Here is an 18573-nt window from a genome sequence, read left to right as displayed (position 1 = left end):
GAGGTTTCATTTAGCCGCTTTTGCGAGCTGCGTCGTGCATGCGCAGGATAACGAGACTAATGACAATTCTTGATGATGATCTGACCACGTCACACGCTGTGATGTCCTCTTTTCACATGCCATCCATACCTTTTGGTATATGATCTTCATTCGCAACTCTTTTGTCGGAACTCATCCGACGGCCTTCTGCGGGACTTGTAAAATTGGAATCGATTCGTGTTGGTATTTGGCACAACAGGCGTTCCACGGCTGGCTACCTAGATTATCAATACTCTAGGTACTGTACTGGCCATGTTCGTAACAGATACTTACACACGATGAGCTGGGGGACCGAAGCATGGGCGAGGTTGACTCTATACGGCCGCGGGGTAGGTAGAGTATAGTACAGTACCTAATGGGATGGTAGGTATGCAGTACAACCACACCACACTTACATACTTTCTCTTCCCCCCCCCCCCCCTTCATAACCCCACTGCCCGCACTGCCCGCACACACGCCCTTTGGACGGTATCCAGCAGCATGTAACAACGTCCCACAAGTATCAACACCACCGCCCAGCCTCTTGCTCCAATCTTCCCTCTTACTCGGAAGCCCAAATGGCGGTCACGGCGCTACCCCGGCACCGCACGCCGTGCCATTGGCTGGAAATACTGGGGCTACGAGGCTCAAGGGAGAGAACCCGCTTTAAGCCTTCATGATAGTTCACCGACTTGACGTCTGTTGAAGCAGGGATTTCGCCTAGTCGGCTCCGTACCGACGTCATTGTTTGAGGATTTCAACGTGGGTCCCGCTCTCGCTGCTTAGTAGTCGATACGGACAAGTGTACCATACCTAAAGGACCGTGTGGGTTTTTTTTTTTCTCTTCTCTGGTGGGAGGAGAAATTGGATAGCAACAGGCGGTGGGTTCGGTTGGTGTGAGAGGAAAGGATACATAAAGAAGCTGTTGGGGCCCACACTTTGATGTGAGGAGAGAGGGTCACTTACATAGTAGCACTGCACTTTTGTCTCTGCAAAGGACCGTTTGCCCAACGACGATACGGACACCGCTGGACGGCATATTTTGTTGTTATTTTTACTTTTAGAGACTATTATTACGACCACTCGATATAGCAATCCTTCATCAATCAACTTCATCAATCTAACCAGGAAGACGACAAGAACAAACAGAAGACAGGAAGAAAAATGGCAACTCCTTCACGCATGCCACCCCGTGGCATCTCAACCCTCAACCTCAACAAGCCCGTCCGCCCAGGCATCGAGCGCGCCCCCACATCCACCAACCTCTCCCGCCCACTCCCCATCCACCGCCTCCAAGGCAAAGTCATCTTCATCACCGGCGGCGGCGGCAAAATCGGCGTCGAGAGCGCCGGCAGACTGCTCGTCGAAGGCGCCAACGTAGCCCTCATCGACACCAACCAGCCCGCCCTCGAGGCCGCCGTGCCCGTTCTCAAAGCTGCTGTTTCCACGGGCGTGCCTCTCGAGTCACGGCTGCTTACGATTGCAGCGGATGCGACCAAGGAGGCCGACGTCGAGGCTTGCGTCAAGAAGACGGTGCAGCGGTTTGGCAAGCTGGATGCTGCGTTGTTGAATTGCTCGGAGAGGGAGGACAATACGTCGTTGTTTGAGATGAGCGAGGAGGACTGGGATCGTATTATGCTCATCAATGCAAAGTCTGGTTCGTTACTTCCCCCTTTTCTTTCTTCACCCCTTTCCTACAAGTCTTATCTCCTCTCGAGATTCGCCAAGGGTGCACATTAGATATTAACAGAACCCCCAGCCTTTCTCGGCGTAAAACACTGCGCGGCCGCCATGCGCGCCTCGGGCGGCTCCATCATCCTGCGCTCCTCCATCGCCGGTCTTCGCGGCATGCCCGGCCTAATCGCCTACTCGTCTTCGAAATTCGCCCTTCGCGGCATCGCCCTCACCGCCGCTGAGGAGCTGGGCCAATACGGCATTCGCGTCAACACCATACACACGAGCATCATTGACACGCCAGGCTACAAAGATGGCTGGGATAAGGAGCAGTTGGATGAGTTGAGGGATGAGACAGCACTGGGCAGGTTTGGCGCTCCGGATGATGTGGCGAGTGTGGTGGCTTTTTTGGCGAGCGAAGATAGCAAATTTATGACTGGCGGGCATTTGAAGATTGATGGTGGATGTGTTAGTGTTTGAGAGATGAGGAGGAAGAGTGATGGAATGATCGTGTAACTCTGGTGGGTAGCCTGGCTCTTTTTTTCTTTTTGTATGCATAGGCAAGTTACCTATTTTTTGTTTTTTTCAAAGGAGTTTGGGAAATGCATATCTCATTGCATTGCATCGACATGGGAGTCGTTGTCCAATGGACACGCGACCATGCTCAATCACCATATATTAGACTTTTTTTGACACGCATCTACGCAGACACGTTTGATTACTCTTATTTTGATCGTCGGGACTGGACATCTCTCCGTGTAGAAAATACACCTCCAATAGGTTGTGATCGAGAAATGATCACTTTCACACACTCACCTTCACCAGCAGTCACATGCCCTCGCGCTAAAAGCCTCACGAGTCCAAGCTTTGTAAACAATTTACAACCCTCCATCTTCCTTCCTCTCTCACTTGCACTCACGCAAGGCTTCCTCTATCCAATACACCAACAACAGCATCGCCAACGCCCACAATGTCGAGCACTAAACGTCGCCGCCTGGAACGGTCTAACGAATTCACCTCGCATGAGGACGAAATCGCTGCCCAGTCACAAAAGGTCCGTGTTGTCCTCCCCGCCTATGAAGAGGTATACAGACTAACCTACATACTTAGATTCAGGATCTACGCGCAAAGCTCAGCAATGTTCAAACCCTAGGTCAGCACGGTCTTGAAGCCGCGAAGCATCAGGTCGAGATGTCCAAAGTTCAACAGGAATGTGCATTCGTGGAGCACCAGTTCGCCATATCCACTCTCGAGCAGGAAATCAAAGCCGCAGAGCACAAGCTTGAAATCACCAATCTCAAGCACGAGCTTGGTGCGGTGAAGCAGGATCTCGACTCTGCGCGTGAGGAATTAGTTGCGCAACGATTGGATGCTGCTAAACTGACGCATCCTGAGCTTGAGAACCAATCTTCAATATTGAACACGACTCAAGACTTGATTGCACCACGCAAAGGTCTAACGAGGAAGAAATCCATGCCGCTATGAACCCGGCTTCCGATTGGAAGGACGCAAGGATGGAAGACGGTGTATTTTCAAACTAGAATGTCATCGCCCCGAATACACCTGCATTTCGTCACCTGCGGCTTTTCGGGCTGGAACAATTGATCTCGATAAACAAGAAGCAAGCCACGCCGTATGGACAATGCCATGATCCTTGGGAAAAGATATATACCACATGGCTAGGAAATGAGGACCCTTGCCCTATTTTATTGGCGTCGGCCGCAATACCACCCATTGTGTGGCATGGAGATAAGGGATGTGCTTTAGATTGCCGCTCTTTAGCAGAACTCCAGATAAAGCCACTCATACTTTTCCCAAGTCTGTCTTTAGTTTGGAAGAGTTGTTAGAACTCATGATGCAGTCCCAATGGATGAAGTGCTTCGGATAGTTGTTAACCTGTGATGTATCCGTGATGTATCAGATATAGCTTGCAATTTGCTGTTCGTCGTATATGGCTTGCTTTGACCCAAATTCTACACATCTACTCTTTAAGACGCTGGATATTCATCGTTTGCACGAGTTAAGATATGCTGTTACATTGCATTTTCCTAGCAGTTTAAGATTTTGTCTCCCACCAGGCACATAAGACTGTATAATTTAACTCCATCACACGTTCTGATTTGCTGTTCCACCTCTACTACAACCTCACAGAGATGATCTTGTACGATAGCATAAGGGAATGATCGTCAGGAGGTGAACATTATATGTCTACAAGTTCGGATATCGTGTCATAGTCTGTCATCGCCTTAGAGCCCAAAGTTTACTAAATTACCATCATCCCTTTATATCATCATCATCATCATTTTAACAGTCGGGATAAATTCCTGGCTATCCTTCTCTTGTTGTGCAAAGTCTTGCTTAAATGCTGCAAGCCCAGCTAGGATACCGCAGACCATCAAAATCAAGGAGATGACCGACCAAAGAATACCCCAGCACTGCGAAGAGCCACCGTACCGTTTGGCAAATACACTCGCATCACTGGAGTTGACTTTTCGAAGAATCAAATCATCGCAGATGTCCCAAACGCTGTAGAGAGAAGACATGACGCCAATGAATAACTGCAAACAGTTAGCCTAGCACACGTTACGATATACGACGAATGCTTCCAGGACTTTCAAAAGGGAACTCAACATACCACCATAAACCGCAGCGCCTCTCCATGCTCAATAAACCAAAACGCAACCAATAATCCCACCGCAAGTAAAATCGTCACAATCGTCAACCAATCCTTTCTCGCCCACCAAAGCGTCAGCAAAAAGCAGACGCCCAGCACTATGCTCGCAACTTTTGAAGCGACAATGTTGAACCCGCAAAAGGTGAGCAATGCTCCAATCAGCGAGGAGCCCAAGTAGCCAGCCGGTAATGTGATGAATTGCTTGCCACCGCGCATATGCGTTACACCTCCCTCGTGTGGATCCAGTGATATCGACTCCACCCGTCCACCCGTACAACATGCTGTTATCGCATGGCCAAACTCATGGAATGCAATAACGAGCATCTAATCATCGTCAGCATATTTTGTGCCATGTCCTCGGCCATGCCAAGGCATTGTCTGAGGCGTACGGTGCTGGTACAGCAATAACCGTGCAAAACATACCTTGAATGGCCACAAGACCCATCTTACATACGGGAGATTCCATAATAAAGCAATAACAACGACATACGCACCGATGACCCCCAGCGTCACAGCTTGAGTGTGATTTACCGTCAATCCGCGACGCTGAAAACGGTGCAGATGTGGCTGCGCCAGTGCGGGCCCTGCTGTGACAAGTGTCCGGCGCGCTAACTTGGCGAGTGTCGAGCGCGTTGATGGCGGGAGTACTGGCGCCATGTTGATCTACTTTGTTTGTCAAGTTAACGACTTAGAGGCGAGTAGAAACCTAGGTGTATGTATGCTGGTGTTGACCAGACACTGATGTTGTTTTTTTTGAGGTTTCAGCTACGGCGTCGTCCTGTTGTGGCTGGGCGCATGCTTGACAGCTGACGCGTTGCGTGGTGCCCGAGTTTGCCTATGACATGCGCCTCGCTAAGTTTAGTTAGGGGTGGCTGTGTCGGCATCTTTTGGCGGAATGCTTTGCCAGTCTGAGTTCTTAAAGGCTGCATACTTCGAGTGAGCTTACTATGATTAGGAGCATGTCAGAGACAGTCTCAGTAGTGTGGAGGCTTTTCAGAATCAGAAGGTCCCCGTTGATAAGATCATTTCCCCTAAATTTGGCCAACTACACCAAGGGCAGGGCTGCCCTCTTGTGAGAGGTGTTGTTTACCTGGACTCTAGCTGCCCAAGGATGCCACGTGATTTATCGCTGGCCTGCTTCACTCTCCGTCCGCACTCGCCAACACCATATAATTGGTTTCCCTCCCTACACCGAATGACCATCGTTCGAGAAGAGACTTACGCAGATGCGTGACAAAATTATTCACAGGACTGATGATGGGAGAATGAAGAGCCTGATAGAATTACTTCGACCTCTCCAACACTATTCACAAGCGTCATGTAAGCTGCTTTCCTAAACAAGTACGACTCAACAAACAGCCACCCTTTTAAGTTCAAGTCACAACAACATTCAAACTCGACGACTGTCCCCGGTTGTCCCGTCGACGTGCTCTTGGTGCAGCGACATACTCCTATCTGGTGATGTGTCGGTGGCGAGCTTGTCTTCCCCATGCTTCTCGTCAAGAGATCCTGGAATTCCACCTGCCTGATTGTCCAAAACGCTTGTGCGTCGCTGCCAGTACGCGTCGTCGCGCTCGTTGCGAGTGATGTAGCCTGTGGGTATCCACTTCTTACTAGTAATAGCCTTGAGGTTTGGATCCGAATACATGACATCACAGTTCTCAAGCGACAGAGACTTCGTTTCGAAGACGAAGAAGTAAACGGTTGCGGCTGCGACGAAGTTGCAGGCAAAGAATACGAATCCGAAAGCATAGCCGATCCCATCGTTGGCATATGGTGTAAGGAACCCAATCATGAAGTTTCCGAGCCAGTTGAACGCAGTAGCCAAGGAGGCTTGCTTTGCACGTGACCGGAGAGAGAAGGTCTCGCCAATGACTACCCACACGAAGGGGCCCCATGTCATGGCGAAGGATGCGATAAACATACAGGCACAAACAATCATAACGGTTCCTGAGCTGGCGTATTCTGTTGGGGGTCGCACGATACCGATGATCGCGAAGATAAGGAGCCAGACGGCTTGCCAAAGACCACCGGCAACCAATGGTACGCGACGACCTACCCTTTCGATAATATAAAGACCAGGAATCGTCATGGCAACGTTGACAGCACCAAGAATGAGTTGGGTCTGAATGGGATCATCGATACCGGCTGCTTCAAAAATCGTGGCACCGTACTGTGGCGGATTAGTCGTGATCAGGTCCTCGAAAAAGCAGAACTTACATAGAAGAAGTAGTTGACTCCAGTCCATTGCTGCAAAAATTGTAGTGCGCATCCAAGAATTGTGCGGTAGAGAGTTCGTGGGATGTTAGATGGCTTGCCAGTGAAGCATTCGACCCAAGTTGCCTGTCCGGCGCTGTTTTGTTCTTGAATGGAAGATTCCATCTCTTTGAAATCGTCATTGACAAGTGGATTCGTTGGATCGTCTTTCAGCCCTCGTAGACGGGCAAGGGACATGCGTGCCTCTTCCCACCTACCACGTCCAGCCAGCCAACGTGGTGATTCAGGGCTGAAGAGGATTCCAATACCAAGCGGGAGCGAAAAGGCAATACCAAGACCAATGACTATTCTCCAAGATGCATCTGTATCATCACCGGGGTTGTCGCGGACACCATAGTTGATAAGATTTGAGATCAAGATGCCGATAGTGATCATCAGTTGGTATGAAGCAACGACAGCACCACGAATTTCGCGCGGGCAACACTCGGACTGGAACATGGGCACACCGATTGACAGGTTTCCGACACCGAGACCGGCGACAATACGACCTATCATAAGGTGGACCCAGCTCTCCATTGCCGTGATTTGTATGATATTTCCAATGATGAAGACAGCCACACCGATACTGAGACTGCGTCGACGGCCGAACCAGTCGGCGGTATAGGCTCCAGCCAACGCACCAAGAAGAGTACCGATAGACATCATGGAGACGACCAAAGATTGAATCGTAACATCGAATGCGATTTCACCATTAGCCTGGGTCTGACCGAATCGACGGATGAAATCCCGGAAGAGAAGCATAGACGAGATTTGGCCCTATCTGAAATCAGCTCGGTCGACTGCATGATAGATAGAAAATGCCCTACGGTATCATAACCAAAGAGAAATCCGCCTATGGAAGTGATACATCCTAATATGATGGCCTCCATTCCACATTCTGCGCCGCGAACGCGGACGGACCTGGTATGGATTAGTGAGAATTATAGTGGACATTGATGCATCGAAACATACATCTTGCCGAGACCCATGACTGCGGTTGCAACCTGTTACTCGATGAGATCGTGCAAGTCGAAGACTTGATCTTTCAAACTACTCAATGTCTACCTCAGGTTTCTTATGTACAACCATTGTCTGTTACTTGCCGTGTTCGTCAATGCGGTAATGCCGAGCGTCGTGCCCAGCATTCGATTCATGGTTCTACGTCATGGGCGCCACGCCGTCACTAAGGGATCACCACGGGAGGCCTGCACACTTGGCTGAACGTCCGTGGTATCCAATTATTATCTTGAAAATTGCCAATAAGGAGCTTAGCGGCTTCTACCGGTCAGCCTCCAAGGACAGTGTTGTGGGGAGGCCGAATACCATTCGGTCGGCCATGGCGACACCATCTGACATGTATGCAACTGGGCTTTTGACGATTGGCCCAGCACTCTGGTCATCGGATTACATTCAGATACACAGCGTATGTTTGCTCGATCAGAAGGCAAAATGTTGGTGTGAACGTTGTGCTTGGGCAGGCCAGAAAATACGCCCCTTTGCGCCTCTGATGCCTTTTCGCAGCTCCCTAGTCGGCTATGCTGTGCCGGGACGGCTGGCCGCACTGTCTCAAGCTCAACGACCTCTGATGTGTCAGGTGACAGTAACTCCATTTCTCGACCACTGGTACCTAGAGTATCGGACAAAGAACGTTTCCCGACACGATGGACGGTCTTGGCGGTGGGTATGCGAATCCACCTCAGAATCCACCTCAGAATCCACCTCAGGTCTGTGCAGTCTCAACATCATTTGCTGCATGCACTTCTAACCTCCAAACTCTTCAAAATGCCGCACTATCCAATGATGGAAGAAGTGGGTTGCGTGGTGTGCACTGCCTCCTTTGAGTGCATGCCCCGACAAGTCGATGACCGGTAAAGGACGCGCGATACAACGCCGAGCCGATTCAGGTTGCGGACGCGTGATACAAAAGATCTCGGTAAATCAGCGGTACTTGTAGCAAAAGACCCGCAAAAGAAGGCCTGTAGAAGGGCCCAAGAAGAACCGGCGCTGTGGAACATGTTTGCCACAAACGAGAGAAAGAAGAGACGCGTGGAGTTTATCGAGTTCTTGGCGGAAGATGCTTGAAGCAATGCACTGGTCGTTGAGCGTGCAAAGAAAAGCGCGCGGAGGTTTGCGGAGGCTACGATGAAAGCGTACAATAGTAACTGAGGCGACCAACGGGGTCGTACCTATTCCCCACAAGATCCGCAGAGCCTCAACCTCATTACTCGAACGAACAGCAATCTTCCCGTATATTTGACCATCTCAGTCAGCCTTAACGTGGGGTACCAGTTAGACCCGGTGCCAAGTCCATGAAAGGCCGACCACACGTCACACGTTCACGAAGATGCGGGGGTACAAGCCTTCACAGGCAACTCTCCCGGCACATGAACTACATGCGAGATTGAAAGCCGAGTTTTTTTTTCACTGGCCTTCGCTCAAGTCCCACACAAGTGAGGTGATATCATATAGAAAGTGAGGGAAAAAAATGCAAATACAACGTGGCAGCTATGGTGCAAGCTATTTGATCATGCCTACTGTCCAGACAGAACGCACTCCGTTACCAGCAATGCCTCCGATGGCCAGTCATGACTCCGCACGATGCTTGCTGTGAGGGGATATGTCGGGTTCGGTGTAACCAATTGCCTATCCCTCTGATACTCCAAGACTTCTTAAGCCACGCTAACATTGCAATAGACGTTACAAGATTCAGGGTATCTCCAACGTCAATTACACAGCCTCAGTCCGTGTGCTGGCCATCTTCTCATGGTGCTCGCTGTCATCATCCACCATCTTCGAGTCAAAGCCAGCCTCGGGTGCAATGTAGTGTTCTCTCTTCTCGAAACCAAACAGTTGATCCATTTGATCTATGCGGAGGCCTTTTGTATCGTGGATAAAGAAGAATGCGTAGATACTGGCACAAATGAGAGAAGTGGCGAAGAAGACGTACACGCCCCATTCCATGCTGGTGTACATTTGGGGCAAGGCCTTCGTTACAATCAGAGTCCAGATCCACACGGATGCGGCTGCCCAAGGTCCCGATATGGACCGCATGGATGCGGGGAAGATCTCCGAAGAGATGATCCAGGGAAGTCCATTAGCACCTGGCGTCCGTTAGCATCGATCCCCCGCACCGAGGACTTTGAGGTTGCCTACCAAATGACCACGCAGCACCAAATATCATGATCATGGCGGTAGCGGCCTTGCCACCAGCGACCGTTGACTCAGACATGGGCTGTCCGACCACGGGTTTGCCAAGCGCAATGTAGATAGCGAGATAGTATTGGCAGAAAGCGCACATCAACGAAGAAACAATCCAAGGCCACTTGCGACCGAATTTGTCGATGAACCACGTAAAGAAGATAATGGAACCGCCAGCTTTTATAAGTCCGTAGACTCCAGTCCAGAGCGTAACGTCCGACAAGCCGATAGATGTAAATATGGTAGGCGAGTAGTAGTTGATAGCTGCCGCACCTGACCAGGCTTGCCACATGAACATGATAAATACTAGCAAGAAGCGGTTGCGCATTCCCGGTAGCTTCGCTTCTTTGGCAGCAGCCTTAATGGTGTTGATGAAAGTGGCGTGCTTCTCACCCACAAGAAGTGCTGCTCGTTCCTTTGCGATTTCGTTACGTACGTATTGAACATCTTGTGCAATATATGGATGGTCCTCTGGCAGGTTTCTAAAGTAGCTGTACGACTTGAGCGCCTCGGCGTCACGACCACGCTTCAGCAGCCATGTCGGAGACTCTTTCAGCAGCGGGATCATCAGGGCGAGGAGACCAGCAGGAATCAGCTGTACCGCCATTGGAATTCGCCAAGCAACGGACTTGCTCCTGTCCATATTGTGTACAATACCGTAGTTGATCCAGAATCCAATAACAGCACCCGTCTGATAGAAGGACTCGAAAAAGCCCGTGAGACGACCACGAATAGCTGGCGGCGAGATCTCGGCGATATAGATGGGAGAGACGGCTGCGATACCACCGACACCCATACCAGTGAAGAAACGGCCAGCCAAGACGAGACCCAGTTGGTTCTTAGGAACAGTGCAGAGGATAGCACCCAAGATGAAAATAGTATCCGAGATTACGACAGTCATACGACGACCAAGGAGCTCGAGGGATGGATACATAAGTAACGCACCGATGAGCCCACCTGCAGAATATATGGAGGTGATGTTACTAGTCACTTCGTTCTTATTCGCTGGTGTTATACCGAAGTCGCGTATGAAGCTCTGGTGGGTGATGGTAGTACCAATAAAGGCTGAATCATAGCCCTACATCAGGTCAGCATAGATATGCCACTTAAGCTCAAGTGGACAAAGATACCTACATATGCGAGAACTCCCATTGATATGACAAGGGCAGCCATGTAGACCCTCCAGTTGTACTAACGATATTATTAGCTTCTGATAGTCTCGGTCAAGCATGTTGCACAACATACAACTTCTGGCGGCGTCGGCCTATCTTCGGGTGCTCTGGCGAAACCTCCCATGGTGTTCACCGCACAGAGAATCTCGGGAATAATAGACTTTGATACTAGGGAAAGGCTTTAAACTACCGATGTTGATCTCAAAACCTGGGGTAGAAAAGGACTTAAATGCGAACTTGTCCTCGGATCCTGTAGGTACAGCCCGCTTCCCCACAGTTGACCAGGTCACTGGGGCACTCCGATCAACTGGCACTTCCGAGCAAAACAGGCGGGATCGTGATAGTTGGTGCAAAATTGAAACAGGGGGCGTCATGTCATCACAGTATTCCACGAGAGATCCAAGCCATGCGACGGCCATCAGTGATAGTGTCTCCGCTGATGCGAACAGTATGGAGTCCCCGGTGGAGTCTCCAGGTGGCGTTAGTCATCGCGTGGTACGCCAGAGCGGCATCTGGGGTCGGCGAGGCTAAGGTCAGGATGTGTAGGAGCCGAGGAACGAGCTCGGCTACGCTAGAATGAATAGGGCTGATCTAAGTATGCTAGGTAAACCTTTGGCGAGCACCCAATCGCCATGCTTTGAAGCCGATCGCCTATGAGACTATGGTGTCTGGTGCTGCTCCCCGATTCCCACTTGTCTACAGGTGAGACACATTCGGAATCGTTGGTCGTGTATCGGAATCTGTCTCGGAACTGTGAAAGGAAAGGGATCTGGGCCACAGTATTTCCCTCCTCATACATACACTCGGTCTCCTTTGACTTCCCTTTGCAACAAGTTACCTACTTCTTCGAATCTACGACTTGTAAAAATGTTTTCCAACGAGACTATGGCCAATGGCGGCAGCAATAGCACCACTGCCTACTCTTTCCCACCCGGCATCCACGTCCCTTCATTGACCTGGTTCAAAAATGAGGGTGACCAGGAGATCGATTGGGACGTACAAGAGAAGCACTTTGAATTCCTCATCTCCAACGGACTACATGGACTCGTCATTGCGGGAACGAACGGCGAGGCAGCAACTCTCTCCACTGAAGAGAAAGCACTTCTTGTACAGAAAGCAAAGAAGACTGCTCAACGGCTTGGTCGTGGAGACCTTCCCATCACACTCGGCGGCGTAGCAGGAAGCACACGCGAAGCCATCCAACAAACAGTCGCAGCAAAAGACGCAGGTGCTACCGCCTTTCTCGCTCTGGTTCCGTCCTATTTTCACTTCGCTATGACACAAGACGCCATTGTGGCTTTCTTCCAGGAACTTGCGGATGCATCACCAATCCCCATTGTCCTCTACAACTTTCCCAATGTAGTGGCTGGTCTGAGCATCAATTCGGAAATGATAGATATCCTTGGCGAACACAAGAACATCGCAGCTATCAAGCTGACGTGTGGAAGCATCGCATCTTGTGCGAGGGCATCAGCAAAATTCAAGAAAAACGAATTTGTCACGCTGGCGGGACAAAGTGATTGGCTTATCCCAGCTTTGAGTGTTGGTGCTGTGGGCACTATTACAGGTGTTGCCAATCTTTACCCTAAGGTATGATACCCCCTTGCGATTCCAAATCATATACTAATAACTGTAGACATGCGTACAAATGTACAACCTCTGGCAACAAGGCAGACACGATGAAGCCTTGGCACTTCAGATCAAGCTCTCCGTCACCGAATGGGGCTTTGGCAAAGGCGGCATCAACGGAACAAAATACGTTGTCGCATATAAGAGGAAATACCCAGAGTCGAGCTCAGATTGTAGGCGGCCATACCCCAAATACTTCAACGTGGAGAAGAGAAAGTGGATTATAAATCAAGTATCTGGTCTGGATGAGATTGAGGCATCGTTGTAATAATGCAGGAGGTTCTCACAAACTGTATATACTCGATACTAAAAACTTTGTTTTTAGGTCCCTGGCTGTGTCAGAGACCAATTCTAGAAAATTTTGATTCAATGGGGTACTTTCAATGACACATTGTAGTCACAGTCATACCACATAATGATCACATTGACAACTGATGAAGAATATAACAAATCTGTGATCTGCTATTGAAGCTCAACCGCGAGAAAGTTAGAACACCAGTAAAGCCTCCTTGCAAGAGTTGCACAACAGTATAATAGTGCTAGGTACAAAGGGCATGTAATGCAAGGTAAAGATATATCTTGTAAATATTACATGAGCTACTGCTAGTTATTCATCTCGCGAAATCTAATAACTTGTATTCGCGAATTTTCACGAATTGGCTCCTTGTATCTAACTTGCTGCGGCTGTCTAAGATTTAGCTATAAAAGAGCCAACATGATCCTACTATTCACGGCAAATCTCCACAGAATAAGCTCACGACCTATTTCCCAAGTGACAAGATAAGTTGACATGGGGTTAACCGCATCTTCAAACCCCTTGATGTGAAGCAGTACAACCACTACGACGCCATACCTATAGAGTAGTTTTGAAGCAGTTGTCATTGGCACTATGACATCTGAAAATTTCTGCCCATGATTTTGATTTTGCATTCTGTATCATGGGTGACACACCGCGCCCAAGTCCTTCTCAGCCTATGGCATGTGAGCCGCACAGGTAAGTCTCAAATATTTCAATGGCCATACTGAAGAAGTCGGTATCATTGATTACTGGAACAGCCGCATTGTGAAATATTTGGTAAGGTGCATTATGCTGGCGCGAACAAGAAGACGTAACTGAAGATATTTAACAGCAAGAGCAGACTCTTCAGTCTTTAGAAGAATGCAGTCAATACTACCATGCCAGTGGTGTTACTCAAGAAATTCCCCACAATTACAAGGTTCATTTCGAAGTTGGCTTCGTTGAGCCAAACAAATCCACAGCATGTTTTTGCAATATATCCAAGCCCTTGAAATTTTGTAGCACGGCAAAGATAATATAGGTCGGCGCATGGCTTCAAGAAGCCCGGTGACCGGTAAGCTCAACTTCAGAAAGAATAAAGGACGATAGGAGCAGGAGCATGCAGCTTGTACGAGCTCGTGGATGGCGAATCTCGACGTGTTTACATCTCCGTCCAAATTATGTCTTCGATGAACCCAAATTTGGAGAGATTCTGCTTCACACGATTGCGAAGTGATGAGTAGCAAAGTACTCTTGGCTGACCAGTCTAACGTCAACTCGTCTCTTGCCTTCGTCTTGCCTTCTCTGTACTTCCTCGAGCAGGTCAGCAGTGGCTTTGGCGTTTGTAGCAATGCTTTCAAGACCTCGAATAGCTTCAAGAATCCATCTTCGTTCGTCCAAATTTTCTTCTTCGCATCCCCACATGAGAAGCGGCCATAGCAGGTTGACAGGTAGCGACTCATCAGTCTCTGCCATTAGATGCGACAAGCGCTTGATGTTGGCTATCGCGTTTGTAACCTCTTTCGTTTTCGGATACTGCACGTAGGCGACGCGATGTAGATGCAAAAATGATGCATAGTAATTGGCAAGATAAGTTCGGAAGCTCCGGGTGAGCGCAATAGCCAAATCCTTTGCAAGGTGCTTCTCGGTTAAGTTACCAGCAACAGCGTGGTCCATCAGTGCAGGACGCTGCCCGTACAGCGCATGCAGGTCTTGTGAAATTTGCGATGCAAGGGCCATCACATCTGTCTCATCTTGGACAGTGCCACGGCTACGGTGCCATGGGTCAATTCGAGTGATCCTTCCAACGAAACTTTGGACTTTTTGATAAAAGACTATACCGGGATGGTAAAGTACATCGAACAAGATTTCCTCAATCTCCGTATCTGGTGTTTCAGGCTCATTGGTAAGATTTGCAGCTGGCGACGCGTCGAACAAACTCTCATCAGCATCGGCAAGGAACAATCCTTCTCCGCCGGCAGTCGAAACAGCGCGCGCATCGAGGAGCCGGATCCAAGAGATAAGACGACGTTCTGGTATCGATAGTAATGACTTTTCCGTATTCTGGATCAAGTTATATGCCTCTCGTAAGTTCGTATGTGCTCTAGGTAGCGTCTCTGTGAGTAGCTGCGCAAGGTTTCAGCATGAATGTTTGTGACTGTCAATCGAACAAGCAGGAGTATACACTCAAGCACAGTGAAAACGCCTTCACTTACATCGATATATGTAAGAAGGAAGAAAGCAGCCAAGATATGTTTGACCCCATTTTTTACTAGCTTCTCGGTTCCGCCCTCACTTCGTACCCTTGCGAGTGCGTTGGAAAGCAGTCTTGCAGCGGACTCGTATAACGGTCTCCAATCCGCCTTCATAGCATCGCCGCCCAAACTGCTTCGTTGCATCTGCATTGCAGCGAAAGCCATGATAGCGGTTCGAACGATTGGCGATTCAGCTGCCATATTGGCAAAAAAAGCACGGGTTGAGGCCCACTTCGGCTCGACCGGGGTAAGTATTGGTGGCATTAGCATCTGTAGAAACGTGTTCAGAAGGAAGTCTTCGTCTACATGCCCGTTGGCAACATTTTCCGTTGAGAATGGTGATGTGGAAGCAGGGTCGACATGTGGCGGGCCGCGATCTGGCAGAGATGGCCTGCTTCCTCCAGCTTGAGGTCTTCCAGGAGACGACCCCGGAAGGGGGCCAGATGATTGGGGACCATAAGGTAAATGGTACAATGGCTGAGGTGTGGCGTCCATGTGCGAAGGAGCTCCTGCCGACGGGTCGACAGGCCAGGAGTTGGGACTAAGAAGCATTGCCTCGTCCCACGTTCCCATACCTAGACCACCGGAGAAGTCGAAAATGCTTGAATTTCCCATGCCAAATGCATCCAAGGGCGGTAGGTTGGTATTGGGATTGAACTGATGATAAGCTGTCTGGGGACTAGCAACCGCAAGGAGTTGCGATGTCTGCCCTGTACTGCCACGAGTTGGTGGAGGTCGATTCCATGTGCCTCATCAATCGATTAGTAACACGCACGAATATAGGAGACAATTCCTACAATCCAAATTCAACCTCTCACAATGAGAACAGCGTGGACGACGCTCATTGCAACGAACCTTGCGCCGCCTAGGCGTTGGTGAGTATCGACTGGTTATAAGAATGGTTCATCTCAAAATACCTGCAAGCATTGCACCCTGTCTTACTTCGCGCAGGGCGAGGGGCAGGCTGCTCATTCGCCGGTGCAGACGTCACTGGTGGTTGTTGCTCCTGTGCTGTTGATTGTGGCATACGGTCTCTTTTCATGAATGCATCAGTTGGGAGAAGTTGACTTGGTGTCGAGAGAGTTGGAGTTATGGGGGACCAATGATGACAAGCACGCTAGTGCATTTTCGGAGAAAGGGTTTCATGCTGTTCGAAGCTGGTTCGTCTCACGCCATTATTTCGAGAGAAGAAGTCCTATCGTATCAGATGTATCTAGGGGAGATTTCGAGTATTTTTTTAATCTGGTATAGCGTGCCCATGGCACGGTATATGTCTTCCGAGCAAGAAACCAGGGGAGCGCACTAAATGAAGGCGAAAGAAGCAGATGAAAAGGATGATGGGAAGGTATCAAATATTTTACCACTGTACGGGCGGGATGTTTTACTCGTTATCATACTTCAGGCTTTCGATTCTGTTGTTCGACAAGGCTGTATATATATCCGGATCATCGTTCTCCCGGAGCCGGGGCGTCAGGGGTTTCGTCGCGATCAATAGACGCGTGTAACTAGAGCACAGGATCAATGAATGTTTGATGGGTTAGGGACCACATCCCAATCCTTGAAAGTACCCTCGATCTCGACTATGATGAACTAGCAATGGATCCTCCCGCTACAGCAAACTCAACTGCGTCAGTTGCGCCAGCTACACCTGAACTTACAACACCCGAATCACCCGCCGTACAAGAATCTACGCAGCAAACACAGACAGTACAGGATGCCACTCAACAGGCACCTGCGACACAAGACTCGACACTTCAGGTGCACCCAGAGAACGAGCCTCCACGACCAAGTTCATTGCGGTTGACTCCTCATCAGAGAAATCGCTGCCACCACCAGCTTACGCGCGATGACAGACTTCGAGTAAAGACACTCTCTGAGGCCAGGCATCCAAGAACGTTCATAGCTTCCCATCTTGGCATATCCGAGTACCAAGTCAGATACGCAATACATGCGCCTCTATCACCCAAGAAGAGGACTGGTAGACCTCGAAAGATGAGCCAAGAGCAAGTCGAGGAATTGCTTGAGTTTGTGCGGAAGAATGGCCCTGAGAACAAAATGACCTATCCTGCTCTGGCTCGCCATTTCAGTCACTGGAACGTTTCTGAGCACACCATCCGTCACGTCATGAGGCGCAATAAAGATAAAATACGAGGTTGTGAACTGTGAACTCTAACCACTCATGTCCAGTTCACGCGGTCTGTGCCACAGCTTACGGCCATCTTTCCGAGGGTTCAGTCTGTCGTCTCTAATCACTCAATTTGCCGATCCGGACACCACAGCACTGTCGCCAGCAAAACCGTCTTTGCCAGAAAGGAAAAATGCAGCCGCTGCATCGACGGGGCTCCCGGCTAGAAAGGAGAGAAAGTCAGGTTCAAGGTCTTGATAGCATTGCCAAGAAATTGCTCTGGCGTGAGGCTGCCAGCTTGTGGGAATCCCAATTCCTGTCCATTAGCTACCAAAGCCGACATCGCCACTGCCAGTCTCCCTGGAATGTAATTGCCAAGTGTTATAGTACCTTATGTGGTATATTCCACGGTGAATCCTGAGGTGTTGGACCAAATAATCGCAATGATTCTTCGAGAACAGTGTGTAGGTATGGGCAATGCTGGATCTTATCATACGCGATATCTGCACCATCGCCATACCCGTTGTCACCTGCTGCGGCGTCGATCCCCGACCCGGTTTTCGGGATGGTTTCTGGATCTTAAGCCGCTGGTCAATTTTCTTGCTCATGGCAACCGTGGTGATTGCGCATCCAGCAATCACCATTACATTCATTTTGTGAATGATCTCGCTTCACACTGGATTACTGGTTTGAATGTTCTTGTATTACAGTAACGTCTAGAGCAAATCGTTCGAATACACGCCTCCTCCATGTTGCTACAGTCACTGCGATCCCGGTCCACTCCTTTGTGTATTCACCCATGCGACCGAAGAGGATCAGACCGGAGGCTTTATTGATGAGGGAGAAATACTCATAGGCCCACAGCCAAGAGCTACTTATGGTGATCAAATCCAGAAAGCATAGTCTATCCAGAGACCAACGTCTGCAGCATCACATAACGTGAAAAAGCTCAACTTATCTGGTAGCCAAGATCAATGTCTTCATCCGTGAAAGCGTCGCCGGAAGCCAATCGTATGTCCGAAAGTGGGTATCACTCCATCCTCTGCGTTCAACTTCTGACCCGCCAATCTTTCTTCAACCGAATCTCCCTCGTTTTGCGTTTCCTGAAGCTGTGGGTATGCTTTTTGACGACTTGTCAACAAGTGGTTCAACATGACTTCTCAAGGTAATTGAACCCAGAGAGTGCATGTACAAGAGTTTGGTACATGCGTAGGACGCAAGGCGTTCTAGCTTATGGCATGTAATATACCTAATTGCTGTCTTGATTGAGCGTGAGGTCCACCCTATGGTTCGGA

General features: G+C 49.4%; 14 protein-coding genes across 14 annotated transcripts; 7 read left to right on the top strand and 7 right to left on the bottom strand.

The window, feature by feature from the left end:
* Nucleotides 1-6: 6 nt before the first annotated feature.
* On the bottom strand, nt 7-339 carry IAQ61_001871 (uncharacterized protein; the record flags this gene model as incomplete). Its single annotated transcript, XM_066095298.1, has 3 exons — nt 7-80; nt 130-253; nt 313-339. The coding sequence occupies 3 exons, from the start codon at nt 337-339 to the stop codon at nt 7-9; spliced, it is 225 nt and encodes a 74-aa protein (XP_065954782.1).
* A 241-nt stretch (nt 340-580) lies between these two features.
* On the bottom strand, nt 581-763 carry IAQ61_001870 (uncharacterized protein; the record flags this gene model as incomplete). Its single annotated transcript, XM_003833689.1, has 1 exon — nt 581-763. The coding sequence occupies one exon, from the start codon at nt 761-763 to the stop codon at nt 581-583; it is 183 nt and encodes a 60-aa protein (XP_003833737.1).
* Nucleotides 764-1182: 419 nt separating this feature from the next.
* Nucleotides 1183-2460, top strand: IAQ61_001869 (uncharacterized protein; the record flags this gene model as incomplete). The annotated part of the gene is made up of 2 exons (XM_003833688.2): nt 1183-1675; nt 1778-2460. The coding sequence occupies 2 exons, from the start codon at nt 1183-1185 to the stop codon at nt 2170-2172; spliced, it is 888 nt and encodes a 295-aa protein (XP_003833736.1). The 3' UTR covers nt 2173-2460.
* Nucleotides 2461-3414, top strand: IAQ61_001868 (uncharacterized protein). Its single transcript, XM_003833687.2, has 2 exons — nt 2461-2746; nt 2803-3414. The coding sequence occupies exons 1-2, from the start codon at nt 2663-2665 to the stop codon at nt 3175-3177; spliced, it is 459 nt and encodes a 152-aa protein (XP_003833735.1). The 5' UTR covers nt 2461-2662; the 3' UTR covers nt 3178-3414.
* Nucleotides 3415-3664: 250 nt separating this feature from the next.
* On the bottom strand, nt 3665-5023 carry IAQ61_001867 (uncharacterized protein; the record flags this gene model as incomplete). The annotated part of the gene is made up of 3 exons (XM_003833686.2): nt 3665-4250; nt 4328-4690; nt 4790-5023. The coding sequence occupies 3 exons, from the start codon at nt 5021-5023 to the stop codon at nt 3975-3977; spliced, it is 873 nt and encodes a 290-aa protein (XP_003833734.2). The 3' UTR covers nt 3665-3974.
* Nucleotides 5024-5756: 733 nt separating this feature from the next.
* On the bottom strand, nt 5757-7786 carry IAQ61_001866 (uncharacterized protein; the record flags this gene model as incomplete). The annotated part of the gene is made up of 4 exons (XM_003833685.2): nt 7595-7786; nt 7450-7543; nt 6587-7399; nt 5757-6539 (listed from the first exon to the last, which is right to left on the bottom strand). Exons 1-4 carry the CDS (start codon nt 7609-7611, stop codon nt 5757-5759), a joined length of 1707 nt encoding a protein of 568 aa, XP_003833733.1. The 5' UTR covers nt 7612-7786.
* Nucleotide 7787: 1 nt separating this feature from the next.
* Nucleotides 7788-8704, top strand: IAQ61_001865 (uncharacterized protein; the record flags this gene model as incomplete). Its single annotated transcript, XM_066095297.1, has 2 exons — nt 7788-8350; nt 8518-8704. 2 exons carry the CDS (start codon nt 7788-7790, stop codon nt 8702-8704), a joined length of 750 nt encoding a protein of 249 aa, XP_065954781.1.
* Nucleotides 8705-9349: 645 nt separating this feature from the next.
* On the bottom strand, nt 9350-9673 carry IAQ61_001864 (uncharacterized protein; the record flags this gene model as incomplete). The annotated part of the gene is made up of 1 exon (XM_003833683.2): nt 9350-9673. One exon carries the CDS (start codon nt 9671-9673, stop codon nt 9350-9352), a length of 324 nt encoding a protein of 107 aa, XP_003833731.2.
* A 43-nt stretch (nt 9674-9716) lies between these two features.
* IAQ61_001863 (uncharacterized protein) lies at nt 9717-10721 on the bottom strand (the record flags this gene model as incomplete). Its single annotated transcript, XM_066095296.1, has 1 exon — nt 9717-10721. The coding sequence occupies one exon, from the start codon at nt 10719-10721 to the stop codon at nt 9717-9719; it is 1005 nt and encodes a 334-aa protein (XP_065954780.1).
* Nucleotides 10722-10848: 127 nt separating this feature from the next.
* On the top strand, nt 10849-11523 carry IAQ61_001862 (uncharacterized protein; the record flags this gene model as incomplete). The annotated part of the gene is made up of 2 exons (XM_066095295.1): nt 10849-10869; nt 11152-11523. The coding sequence occupies 2 exons, from the start codon at nt 10849-10851 to the stop codon at nt 11521-11523; spliced, it is 393 nt and encodes a 130-aa protein (XP_065954779.1).
* Nucleotides 11524-11859: 336 nt separating this feature from the next.
* IAQ61_001861 (uncharacterized protein) lies at nt 11860-12588 on the top strand (the record flags this gene model as incomplete). Its single annotated transcript, XM_003833681.2, has 1 exon — nt 11860-12588. One exon carries the CDS (start codon nt 11860-11862, stop codon nt 12586-12588), a length of 729 nt encoding a protein of 242 aa, XP_003833729.2.
* A 52-nt stretch (nt 12589-12640) lies between these two features.
* On the top strand, nt 12641-12889 carry IAQ61_001860 (uncharacterized protein; the record flags this gene model as incomplete). The annotated part of the gene is made up of 1 exon (XM_066095294.1): nt 12641-12889. The coding sequence occupies one exon, from the start codon at nt 12641-12643 to the stop codon at nt 12887-12889; it is 249 nt and encodes an 82-aa protein (XP_065954778.1).
* Nucleotides 12890-14116: 1227 nt separating this feature from the next.
* Nucleotides 14117-16195, bottom strand: IAQ61_001859 (uncharacterized protein; the record flags this gene model as incomplete). Its single annotated transcript, XM_066095293.1, has 4 exons — nt 14117-15025; nt 15115-15902; nt 15951-16018; nt 16071-16195. 4 exons carry the CDS (start codon nt 16193-16195, stop codon nt 14117-14119), a joined length of 1890 nt encoding a protein of 629 aa, XP_065954777.1.
* Nucleotides 16196-16749: 554 nt separating this feature from the next.
* IAQ61_001858 (uncharacterized protein) lies at nt 16750-17319 on the top strand (the record flags this gene model as incomplete). The annotated part of the gene is made up of 1 exon (XM_003833679.2): nt 16750-17319. The coding sequence occupies one exon, from the start codon at nt 16750-16752 to the stop codon at nt 17317-17319; it is 570 nt and encodes a 189-aa protein (XP_003833727.2).
* Nucleotides 17320-18573: the final 1254 nt, after the last annotated feature.

This window comes from Plenodomus lingam (assembly GCF_022343315.1).
Source record: "Plenodomus lingam strain CAN1 chromosome Unknown contig_13, whole genome shotgun sequence".
Taxonomy (NCBI): Eukaryota; Fungi; Ascomycota; class Dothideomycetes; order Pleosporales; family Leptosphaeriaceae; genus Plenodomus; species Plenodomus lingam.
Note: the sequence above shows the minus strand (reverse complement) of the source record. Positions and strands in the feature narration are given on the sequence as shown.

What these genes read in the sequence shown, in the direction of transcription:
- IAQ61_001868 (XM_003833687.2), top strand. Translation starts at nt 2,663, where the DNA reads ATGTCGAGCACTAAACGTCGCCGCCTGGAACGGTCTAACGAATTCACC. An exon ending in TCGCTGCCCAGTCACAAAAG is followed by an intron (nt 2,747 to 2,802) that starts GTCCGTGTTGTC and finishes CTACATACTTAG; the next exon opens with ATTCAGGATCTACGCGCAAA.